At 39.0% G+C, this 21375-nt stretch overlaps 1 protein-coding gene across 1 annotated transcript in view; it reads right to left on the reverse strand.

Moving 5' to 3' along the window:
* The window catches only part of DISC1 (disrupted in schizophrenia 1), a 191150-nt gene that overhangs the window by 133740 nt on the left and 36035 nt on the right, over positions 1–21375 (reverse strand). The window contains exon 4 of the mRNA XM_021390509.1: positions 2070–2217. Coding sequence (XP_021246184.1) covers positions 2070–2217 — 148 coding nt within the window. The remainder of the gene's footprint in view (positions 1–2069; positions 2218–21375) is intronic.

The raw sequence follows: 21375 nt of genomic DNA on the forward strand, positions 1-21375 counted from the left end.
CAACAGATTTTCCTTGAAGAAGTGGTAGTGTTTTCCAGCTGTATTTTATAAAAACACTGTTGGTAGAAAAAAACTTTAAACTGTTACAAATCCCTGGTGAAGACAAAGCGTTTGCTTGCTCCATCAGCAAAGGAGTCAGACTGAAGATTAAGTGGTGTCAAAGGCTATGAATCAAGCAAGAAAAATATAAGGTGCACAACAGTCAAACTCAAGCTCAAAGACCAGAGAGTGTGCAAGACATAAAAGTGAGGAGTAAGAAGACATTCATCTGACCCTGAAGAATGGCACTTCTCTCACACCTGTGCAAAGAGAAGAGTTACAGATATAGCCATCAGAAGGAGAACAGGAAAACTTTCATAAATGTATACATTATATATAATACACAAAGTTTGCTCTGAAAGTAATGCCTCCTATTTATTTCAGATAGAAAGAGCACAATAATACTACTTGATAGAGCAAATTCTCAGCTACAAAATACTATTTTTCAGCACAGTCACCTTCATTAGTTGTGTACTTTTGCCAGTGATGAACAAGAGACTGCATGCTGCACTCATAAATATCTGCCTGGGTGTCCGGAACATGGCAGAGGTAACCCATTGCCACCACTGCTGAAACACCACCCACCATCTCACTGCGCTCACATCCACTGTTTTGTTTCCATACGTTCAGCAAAAAACGATGAAGGTCAGTGGGTGCAACTTTTTCTGCATGGAAGAATTCAGTGCCACACCTTTGCTTCATATGCACGTCCACATCAGACACTGTTGTGTCAGACCGCCCCTCTGCTGCCATCTGTCACACAGTAACAACATGTAATGGAATACTGGCAGGAAGGTTCAACCTCTACTGCCATACCCCTAACATCTGCCTCTGAAATTGTGGGTCAACATAATAAAATAGGAAGCATTAGTTTTGGAGCAGCTACGTGTACGTACATACATAGAAGATATTTTTTATAAAAATTAGCAGACTGCTTATTTCAGGGATGCTGTACAGAATTGATACTGAAATTTGACACTGAAAACAATCCCACCTCTAAAGTAAAAAATGTTGTTATAAATTAATGCATGCAGGGAAAATATTTTAATGACAAAATGCTTTAAAGTAATCTTTAAGGAATAGTAAAGCAGCTTCTTAGGGCCTCAGAACACAGAAGAAAATAGGGAGCGGAGTTAGTTTTAAACATGTCTCATTACTAAATTCTATAAACATTTGTTAAAAAGACCTTTAAAATTCAGTAGATCGTTTCTCAATAAATCCTATTATCTGTAGAGATTTTAACTAATTTTCATATATATTAAAAAGTTATATATACCAAAATTTATTGACTAGCACACACTGCAGTCTTTATACACACAAGCTGCCAGAATATAAAAGGTTTTTCTTCTTTTATTTGTGCTATAGCATTTGATAATAGCTTCCAAAACCTAGGAATGAATAATCCTCTTACTTTTAACAACAGTAACCAGTAGCACAGCTGAAGAAAGACCCAGGAATAGAGACAACCTTTTCTTCCTAAGCTAACTACCTCCCTTGGGTCACGCAAGGCATCTCACATTCTCCCTGTCTTTGAAGCTGTTCTCCCTTCAAGAGAAGACTGAGAAGTTATTTTTGTGACTTCATACAGTGCAGAGTGCATTATTGCCACCTAACAAGCAATGCATAAAAGGAAGCTCCCAGAGATCTACACATCTCAAAGAATAACCTGTTTTTACTTTATATTTAAATGTCCTTTCATTACCTGAAAAAGGAGTATCATAATTAACTCCATAAGGAACCATTGCTCAAACTGTCTTACACTGTTGCTGGGTCTGGATTCAATCCCATTCTCACACATCATCATTGAGAAAAGTTCTATTTGATTCACCAGTTCACAATAATCAACCTTTTTAAGAGTAATTCTGAATGAAATGTAAGAAAAAGGGGGAGACGGCAAGTTTTCATAAATGTGTTTCATATTTCTATGCCAGAAGGTCCTTACAATTTTCCATTAAAATTCACCATAAATTGCATTCCATGCTTTAAGAAATACAGAAGTGTCATTTTACAGAAGGAGTCAGCAAACTTACCCATCCACAGCCCAGCACAATACTGCTTGAACTTGGGTGACAAACCTATGCAAAAAACTGCTAATTGAAGGATGTCTCGAAGGAAGTTGAAATTTTAAAGATTTTTTTTCTTTCTCCAGTTCTTCTAATTTCCATCTAAATTTATCAGCTAGAGAATAAATTACAAAAAAAAAAAGTGAGAAAAAGATCCTGTTTTACTGAGGAAGAAAGGTTGATCAATAAGAAGTAAAATCTACATCACAAACAGTTCTTCTCTTTTGATGAAATATTTCAGTCTCTTTTGCTCCAGAATGAATTATTAAGACTACAACAGTCAATATCAGATAATCAGGATGCTAAATGACTTTCTTTTATGACAAGGACAAAATTGCAGGCTTGCCAGCACTTTTATTGAGTTTTAATTTGATAAGGCTCAAAGTTATCATCCATACTCTTTTCCTAAAATAACAACTCTGAATCAAATTATATGAAAACTCATTCTTCACTGCTCTATTTTAAAACAATCTTAGACAGTAATTACACATCTGAAGTCTGAATTTTGAAAAACAGCATTGTTACTAGATCAAGAACTGCAGAACTGCCTATATGTCAACAATACATTTCAGCAGAAAATGCACATGCAATTATAGAAATTTCAACAGTTCTCTCATTCTAGGCTCTCCTGAACTATGTCTAGCTTATCATCAACTTCAAATACAAAAGGCAGTGCTTTGACTCTACTGTATCTCTATTGACTTAGAGTCACTTCTCATATAAGTTAGTTTTTACTTTGTCTCCTTTCTCTTTGTAGAAAAGGAAGGAAAATTGTTCCAAATAAGGATAGTTATTTTTCTGGTATGTTTATCCTCCATTTCTATGGTGCAAGTACACTAGGCAAAAAAAAAAAATCACATACAGACAAAAAGTCTGGATGATACAAGACAGAACACCTTTGATGATACATTAAACAAATCAGAGAGTTTTGAGTTGGTCAACAAATGGAAAACCTTTACAATTCAGTACTTTCCTTGTGACCCTACTGTCTGCAATTTTGTGTAATAAGCATTCCTTTCCCTGTAACATTTTTCAATACATGTTACTATCAGAATAATACCCATCTGTGAATGCTTTTTACTGCTTATTTTCTTCTTTATCCTCAAAGAGGTTTTAAGAAGAGGGGGTGTTTAAATTTGCTATTTCAGTACAATGAACCATTTTTACAATAATCCAACATTAGTTTTGATGTCCCTTCTGCTGTGGTGGTGATGGGGAAGAAGAAAGACATTTAACATACTAACAAGACTAGATTTTCTCGCTAGGCCAGCAGACTGTTCAAGAATAGCTAAATGCATGCTATTATTATTATTATTAAGGTTCAAAACGCTGCCAGAAGACTCTAGCTGAGATTGGAATCACCCAGGTTACTGCAGATTCCAGGCATTGCCTGAAAAAGGCCTAAAGGATTGCAAGGAGCAATGGGTTCTAACATAGCTCCTCATGCACTACCTCAACCAGATTATTCAAATCTGGAAGTAGGGCAAACTAACTGTGGAACAAGTTCTGAGCCTTGTGGAAATGCTTTGAGTTAGCTTTCTTTCCCTAGAGACTCTGTCACAGTAGATAAGGCAACCAAGCAACTGACCGCAGACAACAACGGACAACAGTTTGGACAAGGATACATTAGCAGCCTCTTACAGGTAGGGGAAAAAAAAAAAAGAGCAGTAAGCATACATCCCAGTTATTGCCAACCCAAACCGGGATGTCTATTACAGAGTAGCATCATACAGATTTACTGGCTTCAGATCAGAAATAAATATCTAGAACCACTGTGCGTGTAAACAGTATATAGTCACTTAGCAGAAATGCCAGGTGATGTTGGACGACAAAGAGTAGGTAGGATTGTTCCTTTCTGGGACACCTCCAAAATCCTCATTTATCAGCAACTCCACAGGTTACCCACAAATGACACCAAGTTGAGCCGTGCATCTGACACGCTAGAGGTAAGGGATGCTATCCAGATGGACCAGGACAGGCTTGAGAAGTGGGCCCATTCTAACCTCATGAAGTTCAGCAAGGCCAGGTGCAAAGTCCTGCATCTGGGTCAGGGCAAAAGATACAGGTTGGGCAGAGAATGGCTTGAGAGCAGCCCTGAGGAGGATTTGGGAGCATCAGCTGATGAAAGACTCAAAATGATCCTGCAACATGTGCTTACAGGCCAGAAGGCCAACTGTATCCTGAGCTACATCAATAGAAGCATGACCAGCAGGTTGGGAGAGGTGATTCTGTCCCTCCACTCTGCTCTTGAGACCCCCCCCCCCCCCCACCTGGAGTACTGCATCCAAAATCATTCTCAGTACTCAAATCATTCACCGCTGGGCTTCTCGAGTTACCTGAGTGGGAGCTGTGGCAATCCTCTTAAAGAGTTTGAGCGCATGGGAAGACATACCTCTCCCCAGAGGGCATGGCAGCAACATTTACTGTTGTATAGCTTCCCAACCATTCATCCATAACAGATCATAGTACAATAGCAGACTTCACAGAAGATATGAAGACTCAAGTGCAGAAGCAAGTCACAAAAAATGGCCCAGGGAGAAGAAAAAAAAAAACATCTCATGTTTGAGCTGGCACCTTTACAAGGCAGGAAAACAGAATCATTCTTAGAGATCCGCGTGACAGGATTCACATGCACTATTATGACTGAGAGATGCGGAGTTAATAACACAGGCTTATGTTCACAATATAAAACTCAGTAGCTGGAGGAGGCAGCAAGCTGGTGTTCTCCTCTGTACTCAGGGTGAGCAGTCAGAAAACTTGCACCAAAGAAAAATCAAAAGGACAAAATCCATCCTATGATACTTCCACTTGTTTTTTGACATAATTATGCTAACACTGTATTTTTGCATCCAGTCGATTCATCCTTCCTAGCCCTTGAAACTGGCTATTTTGGGAAAGAAAGCAGCTGAAGGAATCCATATGCCACTTCATTATCTCTGTCATTAATTCTTGGCTGCATCCTGCTCTATATATCCCAGTCTACACAGAACTCAATTAGTTCCTACTAACAGGCATTTCTAAATCATTTGTTCCACTGGTATTTTGTAAGTACTATTGCTGGTCATATCTGCTTGTCATCTTTCAGAACTAAACGATTGTTTATCCTTTCAGCATTGTCATTAGGGGTTATGTCCAAAGAAACACCGCCACCCCCTGAATACTGCAGTACTCCTGCTTTTGGGCTCCTCTTCTAGAAAGCAGACCTCTCTGGTTTGACATGGCTGATGTCTCTAGTGCATGGAGAAATCAAGGCATCTCAGTCCCAGTTGCTGAAAACAAAACCAAGCTAATAAATCTCATCTCAGTCTAGCTTTCAGTGCTTCAGATCACAAGAGACCTAGATCAAGCAGAAGTTATGGAAATAATCAGATGTCTAACAAATATGACACATGAAAGAGTTCAAAAATCCTTAATCTAGTGAAGTTGAAGACTGAGGGGAGCAAATTCCAGTACTATTGCATACCAGGAAGATGCAAAGAAGGAGTTAATAAAATGAATTACTCAGAACTTCAGCCTTAAGTAACAAATCTCAGTTGCAACAGTGGAGATCAGGAAAAACAGAGACAATAAAGCACTAAAACTGGATGCTTGGGACAGTCAGGAAATCCCCATCAAATTTTGTTTCCAGGTCAAATATCTCTCAAGGGCTCTGGCACAGTTTTTAAGGCTGAAGCCAGCAAAATCGAATGTATTCTCCTGAGACCCCTTTCCACCACACTTTTTAGGATCTCCTAGCCAAGAAGCAGATGCAGAAAATCTTTGCTACTCATAAGACATTAGGCTTAAGAACACCATTTTCCTTTACCTTCATTTTAGTCTTTTAAGCACACAGAAAAGATCTTCACAGAATTCCAGAGCTCACTGATGAACTGAAACACTGAAAGAAACCACACACTCTCATACATCACGAAGAAAAGCTTAATGTTTTGATCCTCTATCCCACGCTTCACCTCAAAATAAGTCATTTAACACCAGTTTCCATGTAAAAAACAATTCTCCTATTTGAGAAAGTAGCATATTTGTAGACATGTGTTCTAAAATGAAGGAACTTTGAATATATTCAATACATACTGACGAGTACTTGGAATAAAGCATAATTTTCTCTTATCTCATCATGTTCTGTTGCTAGCTTGCTGACTTGATGCAGTCCTATGGATACCCAAGATGAGGTTTCTACTTCTTCCCAACTGGTTACTCCCTGGTGTACTGCAAACATCCCACTCCATTTAAAGCCAACCCAGGCTACAGGCCTGAAAGACACTGACTAACTACTGCTTTCAGTTAAACAGACAGCAGTCCAAGAAATGCATCGTCTCCCAGGATCATGCTTTGTTACAGCTTCAAGAAAATGAAGCAATTTTCATAATTCTTAATTGACCATACAAGAACATCTGGCTACCTATTTACTTCTTATATATTTTAATGCATTTTCTTTAATCCCATGAAGAGTAGCTTCACTTTATCAGAACTATTTATCATCATTTAAAAAATGTTTAAGATTTCCGTCACAGTCTGAAGGACCTGTGTCATGGTTTTGTGATTTTCAGTTATTGGTATTCCACATCATAACATCATGTAGTGGACATACCTAGTTCTCAGAAGAGAAGGACTACTACAGTCCCCACGGTACTTTGCTCCTTTGTTACCATTTTCCAGCCGGAGGGAAAAGATAGAAGCTCGCAGTATAAAAACTTGCAGATCACGAGACCTCGTCCCTTTTTCCGCCGTCTCTCGTCTTGGCAGCACCTCGCTCTCCAGCCGTCTTATCGTCGGTAGTAGAGTAAGGCCTACCTTGACTTTGGGACATTCTCTCTCTCTGTGTTGGATTTATCAGCTTAAATTGTAATTATATTGTATTATAGTGTGTTGCTTTGCATTCCGATATTTTATTTAGTAAATTAGTTTTGTTTCTCCTCAGATTGTTGCTGCTGTTCTTTGCTCTCAGGGCCATCTCCCTACCCTTTTCCCCTTTCCCCTTTTCCCGGGACGTGGGCCCTTGGGTCCCCCGTCCCCTTTGTCACGGAATCGGGCCTAACGCCCGTAAACCGTTGACAGACCTGAAACAGGATTAGTGCAGAGTCTATACATGAAAATCACACCTGGCAGTTCTGAAGTCTTCTTTTTACCTGCTAGACGTTTCCAGCACTCACTTTCTTAAAAACTCAAAGCTTCCAAGATGACTGAAGTGTTTTTGGAAAATCAGCAGCAAAAATGTTTTGATACCTGTTTTGTAGGAACTACAGAACTCTGAGGACCACCTACCCTCTTTCCTCAACCCTAACTCTAATCCTTCTTCTGTACACAGGAGCAGGACTTAGGAAAGTACACTAAGAAACATAGTACAAAGCATCCCCTTACATTGGTACTGCTTCCTGAAAGTACAATGATTATCAGGCGACAGATTTCCTGAGCAAGACCCTACTTTAGATCAGTACCTTGAGAGCAGGAAAAATCATGAGTGGATGAATATCTATCCACTAGAAACTTCTCTTTTCTGAAGTTATCTATGCTTTTGGTCTCCAAAATATTCTATGACAGACAATTTCAAAATGGAATTAGGAATTCTATAAATACATACAACATCAGGTAATTTTTTACTTTTTTTTTTTTTTTTACTACTATGAATGCAAGGTAACATTCTGTCTTCACTTTCCTGTACATTAATAAGTTAGGCACCTTTATATTCCAACTGCACATCTCATTTTTTCTGGACAGTGCCTTACATTAGCTAAAGCAATGCTACAAAGGCTACAAAGTGAGAAGTAACTGGGAGCCTGAATATGTGACTGAAGTGAAGCTGGATGACATCCTAGTAAGCAAGGGGTCTATAGCCCAATTACTAGCATTGGTCTCCTGCAAAATCACTTGTGGGAGAACATACATACCAATTAATGTCCAAATATGGTATGCAAAGACATGCACTGTGATCAGAAATGAAGGCATTACAAGCAACTTGTAATTTCTTCCTCTCTTTATTTTCTTCAAATTCTTAATTTTATGATAAAGAAATTAACCATTTAACAGCAGTGAGCAGATGCATGATAGAAAATATTCCATTCCTTACAAGTCCTAGCTCACAGGATAGGGGAGCTTTAGATTATATTTGGATAGCTGAACAGCTGTCCCTCACCATGTATTGCCTGGTCACTGTTAGTGAACATAACGCTTTCCACCTTCCGCTCAGCCTTGCATAAGGAAACCAGCAAACTTAGAGTCAAACTGCACAGCTAAGGTAGGCTGGCTCTGAGAAGGCACAGAGATGGGGACAGCCAATGGAAGATCCAGCTGGAGCAACAGGAGCAGCAGCTGCCCTCCAGAGTTCTGCCTACTCTACTGACCATGCAGACCGACAGCATAACAGAACAATTCAGTTGTGAGCACTCAATATCCACAGCTCAAGGGATCTTAACTCAGACCAGGCTTAGCAAAGTCTGAAGGCCAGTTACTCCCTAGAGCACACATCTTCCTTGTTTTGCTTGAAAGAAAAACAGCTCATGCATTCTGTGACTGCTCTACAATGCAAAGCAAAGCACAGTAGATGGGACAATTGGGAAACTCCCTTCAACAACTCACACAAAGTAGCTGCTGGAACTAACAGTAAACAGAGACTAAAGCATTCCAGGCAAGGCTATAACCCCTTAAGTCCTCTTTCATGTGCAGTTCATAAAAGGGTAGAGCACAATGGCTGCTAGAGAATCATGCACATGTAAATATCCTGTTCACCCAACACTTAATTTTTCCATTTCAACCAAAAAGGTTCCAGAACTATCAAGATGATCTTAAGGAACAGCTGAGCAAACTGAATTCCTGCATGCTGAACATCCTTTTGAAGCCTGAAGCAACTGGCACAGAATTCACCTCAAAAAACTGTTGACAATGCCACATTCCACAACTCTTTGTTTTATGCATATTTCTCAGCTATTTGACACTCTTAATATCTGTGACAAACACTTCTAATTCCTGTTTTACCCTATTGAGACACTAGATGGATGTTTGCTTTTGACACTGGTGCTATTTAGAGTTGGAAGCTCAGTAACCTGAAGAGTAGAACAGAGTCAGACTCCAGAATTCGCTGCCAGACACAGGCACCGGAAAAGCCAAAAAGCACAGCAATGACATGATGACACATTCAGCACTCCTAGCTTCCCCTCCTGCATGCAACATTATCTGCCCACTGTTTATCCTCTCTGTAACGCGATGGAAAACACTGCAATGACAGTGGAGTAGCAAAGTCCTAGGCTACAGCAAGCAAGGATATGCTCAAGTACAGCAGACATGGATGGACACAGTAACAAAGGAAAAAAGCTGCTTACCCTTGGAAGGCCTCAGGTGGGCAGGGATCTCCAGGGAGATAACCCTTGCCTCCACTGCCAACTCTTAAATGAGGTTTGGGAAGGGGTGGATCCTGACTCCACCCCTTTCAGAATCAAGTGCATTGCATGCACCTGAGCTCCCCTGGGTTGGCCCTGCCTTCCCACCAAGTGCTCAGTCACTGCTTCAAGCCATGACTTAGCATTTCCACTACATTCTTGCACTTCTTTCCAACCTAGAATGAACAAGTAGACAAAAAGCAGGAGCAGGAAAAGGAGATGAAAGCTGGTATTCCAAATATTCCCCATGAAAGAAGCAATGGAGATTGCATCTAAGGGATTTCTTACGAGAGGTCCTCAAGGAGAATTTTTTCTCCCAGCATTTTCCCGTATCAGTCCAAATACAAGGGAACTGCTGTGTCCTTAAAAGATACAGAACATTTCAGAATTTAATATACTGAATGTCAGTGCTGCAGCAGAATTGGAAGTCTGAAAGTTTTAAAAATACAAGAACAGACATTTCAGTTATATTTCTTATGAAAAGAATCTGGACAGATTGGCAGATATTGATTTTCCCTCTCTAATTCATAATGGATTTGAGAGTATTCCTTCAAGCTTCGAGCAAAAAATTGAAATTCCCAAAAGCTTCACAGATGCTCCCCTGAAGCACACCACCAAGTTTCCCCCTCTCCAGTTTACACTTTAACATTGGAAGTTCTATGCTGTATGAAAACTTCTTGCCAGGTGGGCACAAGTGAAAATCTAGTGCAGACTTTCAGCCTAAGTTTTGATCTGTGTCCCCATTTCATATCTAGAGGAGAAACATCGCTGAGAAACTCCTACTCAAATCAGTAACATGTTCTATGTTTCTTACTAACATGAGCTAAATGGTGCTGTGATTTATGGGCGCAGACCATAAGACTCAGTGGATTTTGAGTAACAATCAACTTAACCTGAACAAGAGCAAAAAGCCACAAAAACGGAAAGGTTCCTCTGGGAAGGGACAGGGGAGAGCAGCCAGTAGGAAATGTCAGAATACTAATTTGGGTCATTAATCTCTTAAGTAACCTGGCCAGTGTTAGAAAAATATTGCTTTCTATTGTTATATTTTCTCATTATCGCCTGACAGTGATATAGGCTAAATTATCCTTAGAGCTGTTCTTTCTAGGCTGTCAGTGCTATCTGGATAAACTCACATCACAATCTTCTGTAGCACAACCATCCTGCAAGCAAAATAGTTATTATTTGTCCCTACTGTCTCGCAGAGTAGCCACCAATGTATGCCAAATATACAAGGCTCAGACAACAACAGAGAAAAAAACAGAAGAGTCCTAGACCAGTAAACTTAGAATCAACAAAACAGAGGATAGCTGAAAGACAAAGGCACAAAGTATGGATGAAAATGGTGCACTGTGCTTCTATAATAACTGTAGCTGAATTTTCACTGCCCTTAATACGATACTTTTGAAAAACATCGCATTCCAATAGTGTTTTTAACAGCACGGTTTTTAATAGAGTTTAATAAGTATTTTGCACTGCAGCATAAACTAGACATTTCCATAATTTTCTAAATGCTGGAGTAATTACATTTTTAAAAGTGTCTGACATGAGTAACAGTTACTGAAATAATGGACAATTTTCTGGGCATGACAACCCCTTACTCATCTTTGTAATTGCGCTAAAATAATGGTACAATTCCACGCAGTGTCTAGCCCATATAGTCATTATCTTTGGATTTGCTGCAGTTGTTAAGTTCATTCAAACACAGTAAGTTTTTCAATGCACAGGCACTTTTTGGAGACACCATTTCTGTTTTAATCAATTCATAGTTCAAAAATAAGCAGTGCCCTGTTGACTGCTTGCTTTTCATATTCTTTTGTAAGCATCAAATTTCCAGTGGAATCACCAAGAATTCTGCATTTCCAATGTGACTTTACAGTAAATATACAAGAGCATTTAAAGATACATTAAAGGAAAAAACAAGCTGATTGCTGGTGCGCTTTAGTTGATATCAACGTTATTTTCTAGGCAGTGCTGACAGTACTGTCACCATATATGAAATTGTACAGAAATAAAGAAAAACATGTACCGCTGCTTCCAGTCTAAATCTGCATTAAAAAAAAACGCAAGACTATGCAGCACAAAGGGATAGATCGCGGCTCTGAATTAAATTTTGTTCTTAAAAAGAGCCCTCAAAATCAAGAAGCCAGCAGAAATGAATGCAAAGCTCCTTGGTTACAGTACAGCTCCTTCTGCTATCAGAGATGGAAGAGAAGGAACTTTGGTTTCCCGTCAGCACTGTCCACATATACAGATGACTCTCAGCTATATTTTAACGTGAACAGAGAAGGCTTGGGTTCCAGTCCACTCTGTCCCTTTTCTCACTCCTGAATCTCTAAGCCAATGTCTGCCTTTCTTAACTGCCTCTGAATAAATGCAACTCATCAATTAGAGGGTAGGCAAGCCAATTAACAGAGAAACAATGCAATACCCTACAGTAAATTGCATTATATTGTGTGATACTGGCCATTTCTACAAAGTAAATTCTAAACAGTCTACAAGAAATAAAGAAAGACTGATGAACTACACATTGGCTTTTTTTTTTATTACTATAGACACAGTCAGATTATGTTGGTTTTTTTTTTGTACCAAGCTCTATTCAAGCACTTATAGTGGATCTAAAGTTCTTTGTTCCAGCTGTCAGACAAAGAAAAGGCTCCTTTGTTATCGACTAACCTGAGCGTATTAAGAATACCATCCTAATACACTATCTAAAGGATTTGTGTGTGCATGTGCTAGAAGTATAAGAATAGTATGTAGATAATAAAAGGAGTTTTCTGAAAAGGTTTATCCCCATATTTTTAAAAGCCACACTAAAAACGCACAACAAAACCACACAAATTCTAGGCTAAGAAACACCAGGGAGTAGATGCAGCATTGCTTCACGTTGAAGTCTGAAAGAAAATTGCACAGATTTTGAAATATGATGTATATTACATTGTGCAATTGTAATATCTATAGAAATTGGCTGGCAGTTCTGCTGAAGTTACCAGCTGCAGGTCAGCATCACCAAAACCAAAATGCAATTAGAAACTGATGATAAGCTATCAAATATTCTTTCTTACAGAACGGACATCACATACAGCTAACTACAAAGAAAATATAAACATGCACACACAACCTCAAACTGATTGCTCCAAAAACTGCAGTGGGAAACTTTAAGTAAGCTTGAAGCTTTGCTCTAGAAACAAAGAGTGGGAGAGTTTCTGTGGAAATTGAGCTGACCAAAAGATACATCCATTCACTATGGATGAGTACCTGGATGCTGGAATTTTGCTTTTATTTTTTTCTTCCCTCATTTCCTAATTTCTCCTTCATGAGTTCTCCACAACAGAGGTCAATATTCCAAGACTCAATTCTAAGAGTCTATACAATTTCAAATATATATAGTCACCTGTTTCAATGTTTCTTCTTTGTCCTTGATGCCCTTCAAGGATTAAAACTTCACCTTGAATTAAACTGATACACCTTCAAAATGCTCTGCATCAGTAGATGCAAAATCAAAAGCTGTTTAAGAACTATTAAAGATGCCAGTGTAGTTCAGTCTAGTCCCATTTCCAATTTCCACCTTCTATCACTGTTTTAGCACCCAGCAGTCATGCTGTTCTGCGTCATCCAGAAAAAGATAGCAGTAAGAAATTTTGAACTCAGTTTCACAATCCAGTTTCCTCTTCTCTGGGAGGATCTTACCCCAGTTTCTCCCTCCTCTATTACTCTGCCCCTTCATCCTCTTCCCTTCCCACATCCTCCATCTCAGCTAGCATCTGTTTCTGTAGTGTCCTTTCTTTCTCAACAGAGATTTGGGTTCCTCTTCAATTTCTGCTGTACATAGTAATTTGCTGCCAGATTTAGAGACATCTTCCTCAAAACTCCCCTTTCCTCTCCCCTACCACACTCAGACTCTAATTGAAGGCTAGGATAAAGTTAAGCTTTGATGGGACATTGAGACAACAAAACAGAGAAAATAAAGTGTTTTGCAATTTGACATACATGTGCAGTTTATTTGGCTTGCAAATACCGAGATCTTGACTGTTTCCTAACTACTATCATTTAACATCACTTTCCTAAGATTGCTTTGGTACTAACGCATGCATGTGGTGAACAGAAATAATTTAAATCATTTTGGGCAGTGATAACTGTAGTTTGATCAAACAACTGTAGAAGGGGAAAGAAATAACAATGTCAAATGTAAAAGCTGTAGTCCCTTCTTTCCTGGAAACTCTCTCAAGCACACTTTGTCCAAGCAACCCCAAATTTCAAATCATTAAATACCTCATGACATGCCCATAAAGGCATTAAATCTTTTAAAAATTAAAAACAATTACATTAGGTTTGAGGGTTTCAGAGCAGTGTGAAAAGTAAACCCCTCTACTGAAACAAGTTGATTTGTAAAAAAAGCACATCTCACTGCAAAAACCTCAGAGGAGACTTCCTCTGTTATCACATTGTAGTTCATGTCAGCAGCTTCCTAGCTGCATCATATTGCACTGCAAGCCATTGCCTTCTGCCATCACGTTGCTTTGAAATAGAGACTCTTCCCATTCCCCATGCACATGCTACAGCCCTCTCAGTACCTACTTCTTGCCATGAACTGTTACACTGAAGCAAAGTGAGATCTTCCTTCACATAGAACAGAATCCCAAAGGAAGAAAAATAGCCTCAAGCAGCCTTTAGCCAAGTCTCCTAAAGACGATTCTTATCCAATGTGTTGCTGAGTGGTTATGTTTTCACAACTAGTGTGGACAAGCTGCCCACCAGTAAAGGGCCATCTAGGGATAACAGCTCCATTCTGGATGCAATATACTCTCAAGGACTGCTGTTCTCTAAGACCCACCTTAAAACAAAAACTCCTGCTCAGCAGGTTCTTATTCCAAAAATTACTTTCGTTTGCTGAGCTATTTCTCTTTACACAGTCTGTAAGCCTCTGTTACAGAAAATGAACAGATATAACATGCTTTCCTCAAAACAGTAGCTATGTGTTCTGCATCTGAGGAACTAAACTTTGAAAAACTGGGATTTCCACCACAATATAGTCATTTATAAATCATAGAATATCCCGAGTTGGAAGGGACCCATCAGGATCATCAAGTCCAACTCCTAGCTCCACACAGCACCATCCAAAATTCAAACCCTATGTCTGAGAGTGTTGCCCAGGCTGTATTCTAGGACAAAAGAGTGCAAAATTCTGGCAATTTTTCTGTTTCCCATCCTCACCCACTCATTACAGTTTTTGGTAGAATTTTGTGCTGAAATAGCAGCAGTTTAAGAGCATTATAGGAAGGTAACTGTTAAGAGTTATTTGATTTCCCTATAGGAACCTCACAAAGGGATCCCTGAGTCTGCTCTGCACCAGAAAGGCTGAACTGAACAAAGGAAAGAATTAACATACAAAATCTCAGTGACATAGGTACATTTTCTTTATTGCTGCTTCCCATAAGACTCTGAAAACAATGAACGCTAATCAAAACACGACCAGATTCTGTAAACCTTAAGCATACCTTTAGACAAAATTAAAGAATAGCTACAGGCTTCTAAGTGCGGTCAAGAAACACCATCTAGAAACTCTTTATCCAGAGGTTTTTCTATGCATCTACATTTCCAGACAAAAAAAAAGCAATAGGGATATACAGCATGGTTTCATGGAAGGGGTTCTGCCCATGGCTGTTAGGCAACGTGAAATCACACTCCATATTCTCTTAGGAGCACTGTTGCCACAGTGCTGCTACATCGTCTCAAACAAATAACCCCATTTATTTCAGCTTCTAGGTCCCCTCTCTGTAAAAATGTAGATTGTAACAATTGCTCTGCAGGGGCCTCATTAGGCTTAATTAACACTTGCATGAGATCTTCAGATAAAAGGATTACTATAATTACACAATATTAAGTGCTTCTTGCATAAGAAACCTTGTATTATCCCTTTCATAACTTGACCTTCTCTCAAAAGTTAGTGCCTTGTTCTTCTACTGGGCTCTCTTCCCTATAAAGACAGCGTTGCTTCCTGGAGTCAACTCTTAATCATCTTATTTCAAAAGCAGGTAAAATCCAGCCTCTCTTTCCTACTTTAAAAGGAGGGAGTATGGAGTCCTTTCTTCATGCAAACAAAAAAACCCTTGTCCTCCCATTTGTCTCCCTTTTACACACATTTTACTCTTTCTGCATTTATGATCTTCTTTCCATCCTGGCTCTTACGCAAGTCCCACTGTCCTATAACTGCGCTTCGATTCCCATTCAGCAACAGAGTCAAGAATGAAAGAACATCCCACCAGCCCCAAAGCACAGCCAGGCACCCAGCTGCACCCTGCACAGGTCCCACTCAAGTGGAGAACGTCTCCAAGGCAACCACACCAGCCTCCCTGCTCAGCGCTACCAGATTTGAACGTTTTGTGAATACAAACTGACTGCCTTCTTCCAGCCTGTACTCAAGCTCACAGCGTTTCACTGCCTCCAGTAGCCTCTCCACCTGCTCTTCAGAGCCTCCCTAGCTGGAAATCTGTGCTGCCAGACCAATATGTGCCTTGACTGAGGGCCAGGTGAGAACCAGAGCCAGGAGGGAAAGAGAAAGAGGAGCAGAGCTAGATGGGATTTGGCCAGAGGCAAGGGCAGGAGCACCTGCCAGCAACAGAGTCCAGAGAGAGGTTTGGCTATTGCCACCCTCACATAAACAGGTTCAGAAAAGCAGCTGCTGCAGAAAGGGCATGGGATTTGCCATTTTAATGTGAACTCACATACAAAAGGAGTACCATTCAAGTGTGGCTTTGTAGGGCCCAGAACTGCAACATGGAGGATGTGGGCTCTGCTTCAGTTCTGCAGCTGAACTCTCTACATATCTGCTGCAAGCATGTAAAATAAATGCACTGAAGCCCATTCTCTCCTGTAGCATGTAGTAACTACTAATGGAAGCACTGCAAGATATAAGTTTATTAGCATACATCTTCACAATACCTAATATCTACCTTCTTCATGAGATACAATTAAATAGAATTACAGCCGCAGTAATGAATTTTTATATGAATTTCACACCATGCCTACACATCCATAACATCTCAATAGCTTTATACAAACGCTGAGTTTGTTCTATCATAGCAAAAAAAAAAAAACAAAAAAAAAACATTGCCATTCAGCATTCCACCTTAATTCTGTCCAGCAGCATTTTCTGCTGATGATATTGTTTCAGCACCATGTCTTTCAAATAGTCGGTAAGGATTAAATATGTATGTCTAAACATCAACCTCTAAAGACTTTTTTTTTCCAAATTCTTCTTGCAAATGCAATAGAAGATAGCTGCTTTCCTGTTCCATACCCATTCAGCTCCTTTTTTCTCTACCTCATCTGGACAGCTTAAGAAGAACTGTGGTAAAATATGTAAATCGGACAGATGGTATTTGCTGCTCTTTTATCAATCCTGCTGCTCAGTAGTTTTCAAAAGTCATGATAATTTATCACATGAAAAATTCCAGATAGATCCTGAGTTCCATTACAACTTTTTCTTCCCTATTTTCTAAGTGGAAACATCAAAAACTTCAACCAGGCCAGAAAGAGATACCTGAACTACAAGAAAACAACAGCAATAATTGATCTCTGTTCTTTGTTTTTTTGATTTCTCCTCAAAATGCATAATCTTCCTACTATTTCATTTCACCAAGACTGAATAGAAAATGCGTCCTGTACTCTCCCAGCTGGAGCAATGGGCCAGGGTCACCATGGCCTCCTTCACAGTTCTCTTCACTACATCCACTCTGACCCTAAGATGTGCTTATAGCTCTGTTTCTTTCTACACTGTTTCTCTCTTTCTAGAATTATATCTGAAAAAATATTTCTTTAATATAAAAATATTCTTTATATATATATATATAAAGATTCAACATATAGGAAAAATATCTTCCTTATTGTATATTGGAAACTTTATTTGAATTTTAATCCTCTTACTTTTGAAGACAAAAGTGTTAAGATAAGAAACAAGGTTAAGTATAGAAAAATATCATTGACTGGTTACAGAGCAATGATGACAGGAGTTAACAGAACACGTTTGACTCTGAAATACCACTCTGATGCTTGTTTTGCTAGAATCTCAGTTAATCAGTGCTTGGATCACCATTTAGCAGTAGTCATTTCTAAGCAAGACATTCTTCAGTGATGGAGAACATGTGAATGGCTTTTCTCGTGCTATTTACTAGAGGCTTTGCATTTCAACACATACCTGCTTCCAAACAATAAGCTCCTGTCAAGTCAGTGTTCCATCAAATCTGCCAATTGCAACTCATTTTGTGCTACAGGACAAGCTGACACATTCTATAAAGGTCAAGTGGAAAAATGTCCCTTCCACTACATCAATATCATAAGCTGGTAAAGGTCACTCCATCCAATAACCACTGGGACAGAAAATAACTTTCTTGCAATCTACATGATTTAAAAGAAAAAGCTGTTCAGGTCCTTCATTTTTTCCCAAGATGTGACATACTAACATTAGTGTTGTTTTCTTGTGGCCCGTACAGTCTAATTAGAACAGTTTAAACTATAGGTTTCACAGCTTTCACAACTACAGCAAATAGAACACAAAATTCCTACAGGACAACTTTTCTGCAAAAAACATACAAATTAAAATCTTAGCATGCATTAGCTGTAACACAACTCTGAAGCTCCAAACATTGTATGGGTTCAAAGGGCATTATAGCTCAACTAAAATTCCGAATCCTGTGGTATGACAAGCGATCATGTACTCATTTTATGGGCATCTTGTCTGAAGCACAGTGAAGTAGCTTGCCTACAGTTAAAATATCCACAAGCAAATATGATTACATAGTCTTACATTTTAAAAAAGTTGAGATGTAATTTTTTTCTTATAGCCTCCTGTTCCTACAAGAATTTTTTTCCCCTCTCATCAAAATATTTATTTGTTTCTCCAAAAAGTATCACTCTATTATTTGGAACACAATAAAAGTCACAAAATGCAAAATAATGCATTAAAATATCATTAAACGCTGCAGCTACAGTCTTAAGGCTGAACAGCAAGCTAACATAGCTGGATGCACAACCCTCATCTCTAGACAATGCCTAGGTTGCATTGCACAACAACAGAAAAGAAGGGAAAGGAAAACATACTTGTTCAGCTCACTGCATCAATCCAAAGGTGGCTCATTTACAATTCAGTATACTCTCAGTCTTCATTATTAATGCAAGATTAAAAATTGAACACTACAGCATACAATTCAGATCATGTACCATTAAGACAATCTGGAAGAAATTTTTGCAGTTACTAGGAAGATTACACTCTGGACTCTAAAGCCAAAAACCCAAAGGATCTCTCTCACCATGGCATGCAATCAGCACTCTGATTACAACAAATCTGGATGCCCAGTGCTTGCAAAGTCACCTAGGTCTTGCTAGATTTCCCCAGTGCTTACTGAATATTACCAAAGGCTGTGTGCACCCTGTGCATGCATCTTCTTCAATTAAAACTAGATCTCTCTCTTTCAAAGCATTTATCTTAATTTAAAAGAAAAAAGAGAGAGAGAGAGAGAGATGTGGCATAGTGCAGTAACTTGTAGCTCCTTTCTTTGGTTTTCATTTCCACAGTGAAGTGAAGGCTGGACGTAGGCCAAGGGATGGGGTGGCATTCTTCACAGACCTCTTCGCTGCCACTTCAGTTGCCACATGAAAGAATCGAAGTGATGTTTGCTTTACCCTCTGGCATGTTTCCTAAGCGTGTCAAATTCAACTAGTTATTCAAAAATACTCAACAGCAACACTATCAAGACCTTAGAAAGCCATAACGCAACTGTAGGTTTCTTCAGTGACAAGCACTACAAATGATGGCAGTTTCATAACTTTAGGTTGCAAACAGCTGCAGTAAGGCACAACCAGAAGAAAACTAAATTAGTCTCAACAGTATTTTTTCTCTAGCTGTTCAGCAAAGAAGATAGGAAAGAATTTTATTGCCTTTTTTTTATTAACACAGCACTGTATTTGAAGAATCTCCCTTGAGACATAGATGCTTTATTGTAACTGCATTACCACAATACAAAACACCCCCTCCATTCTGGAAAATGTTTCTTATGTTCACCTGGAAAATTCATCAGATGAATGCATCATCACATAAAGAAAATTTATCCTTGGCAGCTTTCTCCTACCTGAAGAGGTAAAGGCTAAAAAAACCCCATATTTAACATTCTAAACATAAGGAGTCTGACAGCCTCAGAAGAGTGGGATCTTCAGGTGCACAGCCTGGAGTGTTTATAAGGGCCCAAATCAAGGAAGAAAACAGTTGTTTGTTTTTTTTTTAAATATGTAAAGGAACGAAAAGTTCACAGACTGTATCTTGTACGTTTCCAAGCACAATCCAGTAGCATGTGTGTATACACAATGCAACACAGGAACTTTACACCAAAGAACCGAAAACTGTTGAAGTGACAACAATTGCCAGACTAGATCAGACTCCGCTCCATCTAGCGCAAGATCCTGCCTACAGCAGTGACAACTGCCTGTTTCAACATTTCTAAGGATGGAGAGAAAGGCATAGAGGGGCAGTCTGCCAATAACACTGCACATGCTCCTAGTGCCAGGAAATCCAAACAATTTCTTCAGTAGGTTCCAGAAATTACAAGGCTGTAATAGCCTATAGTTAATGCAATTACACTAACGTAAGTCTTGAGAAATAACCCTCCAAATAAAATTCCAGGATGCTAAGTTTCCAAGACCTTTCTCAAAAATATGTTTTTAAACAGATCTAAACAGAAGCCACAGTCATGGTGCGATAGGTGATGAGTCAAATACATGAAAGTGTATATGAATGTACAAAAAGAATTTGCGTAAAGTTTCAAAGAAACTAAGTCTGAATGTTATTCTTTCAGAAACCTCCTAAGGAATATTTCCCTCTGTACATTTACATTATACCCCTCTTTCTGAGCTTCACTGAAGATCAAAAGCCGTTTTTATACTTTTTTCAAATAAATTCCACATTGGTTCTTCCTGATGCTGCTAAATTTACATCGTCATCAGTCTAATTTATATTCACCTTCTTCCTTCCCTGTTATTAGGTAGAAGAATTAGCATAAAACTCTCAAAGCAAATCTTATGCAAGTAACAAAAATGTCTCTTCTCCAATTCAGACATTCCTACTGATTCCACTTCAAAAATTTATCTTTGGAATTCAAATAACTCATCATTTTTATTTAACCTGACTCTTCAAATTACTTCTTTTTCTTTCTGCTCCACTCCCAATACTGAAGGTAATCCAGAAATTTCTTACAGGTAATAGAGGTAGGAAGAATGTAACTGCATGGGGCTACTAGAAATAGAGAAACAAAGAAAAAGGAAGAGTGATGCATGTGATTAAAAAGATGTAAGTGTTCCCAGCTGAATTAAGAGGTATGGCAGAGAGCACAAAAGCAGAAAAGTCTGATAGAACGTGATCTGATGTGAGAGGTTCAGCTAGGAAGTAGCAGAAAGCAGGAGGAAATCTAAAAGAGGAGTACTTGAGGCCAGACATTTAACATAACCTCCACCATTCTGGGGGAAAAACACAAAGCAAAAAAAGACACATGGTTCAATGTAAATGTTTGCATTTAAAAAAAAAACCCTACAGAAATCTCTCCGTTCATCCAAAACAGGAAGGTCTGACAAGACCAAGAACAAAACTTATAGGCCAAAGCCAAGCCAGAGGTGCAGTTCTGTTCATTGATTCCCTACAAGACCAAAAAGTTTAACACAATCCACTCATGTTATGCCTTCCTGCTAATATTCTAACCCTGCAATCACATGTAAAGGCTTGAAACTTCTGGGACATGGAGCTTTGTTAGGGACTGAGGATAGCCTGCAGAATCTGATGCAAAATATTCTGGGCTAGCAGAAAAAAACCATCACACAGAAACATACGCTGCCATCACCCAAATCCTTTTCACTAGTTC

This window comes from Numida meleagris, chromosome 3, assembly GCF_002078875.1.
Source record: "Numida meleagris isolate 19003 breed g44 Domestic line chromosome 3, NumMel1.0, whole genome shotgun sequence".
In the NCBI taxonomy this organism is placed as follows: Eukaryota; Metazoa; Chordata; class Aves; order Galliformes; family Numididae; genus Numida; species Numida meleagris.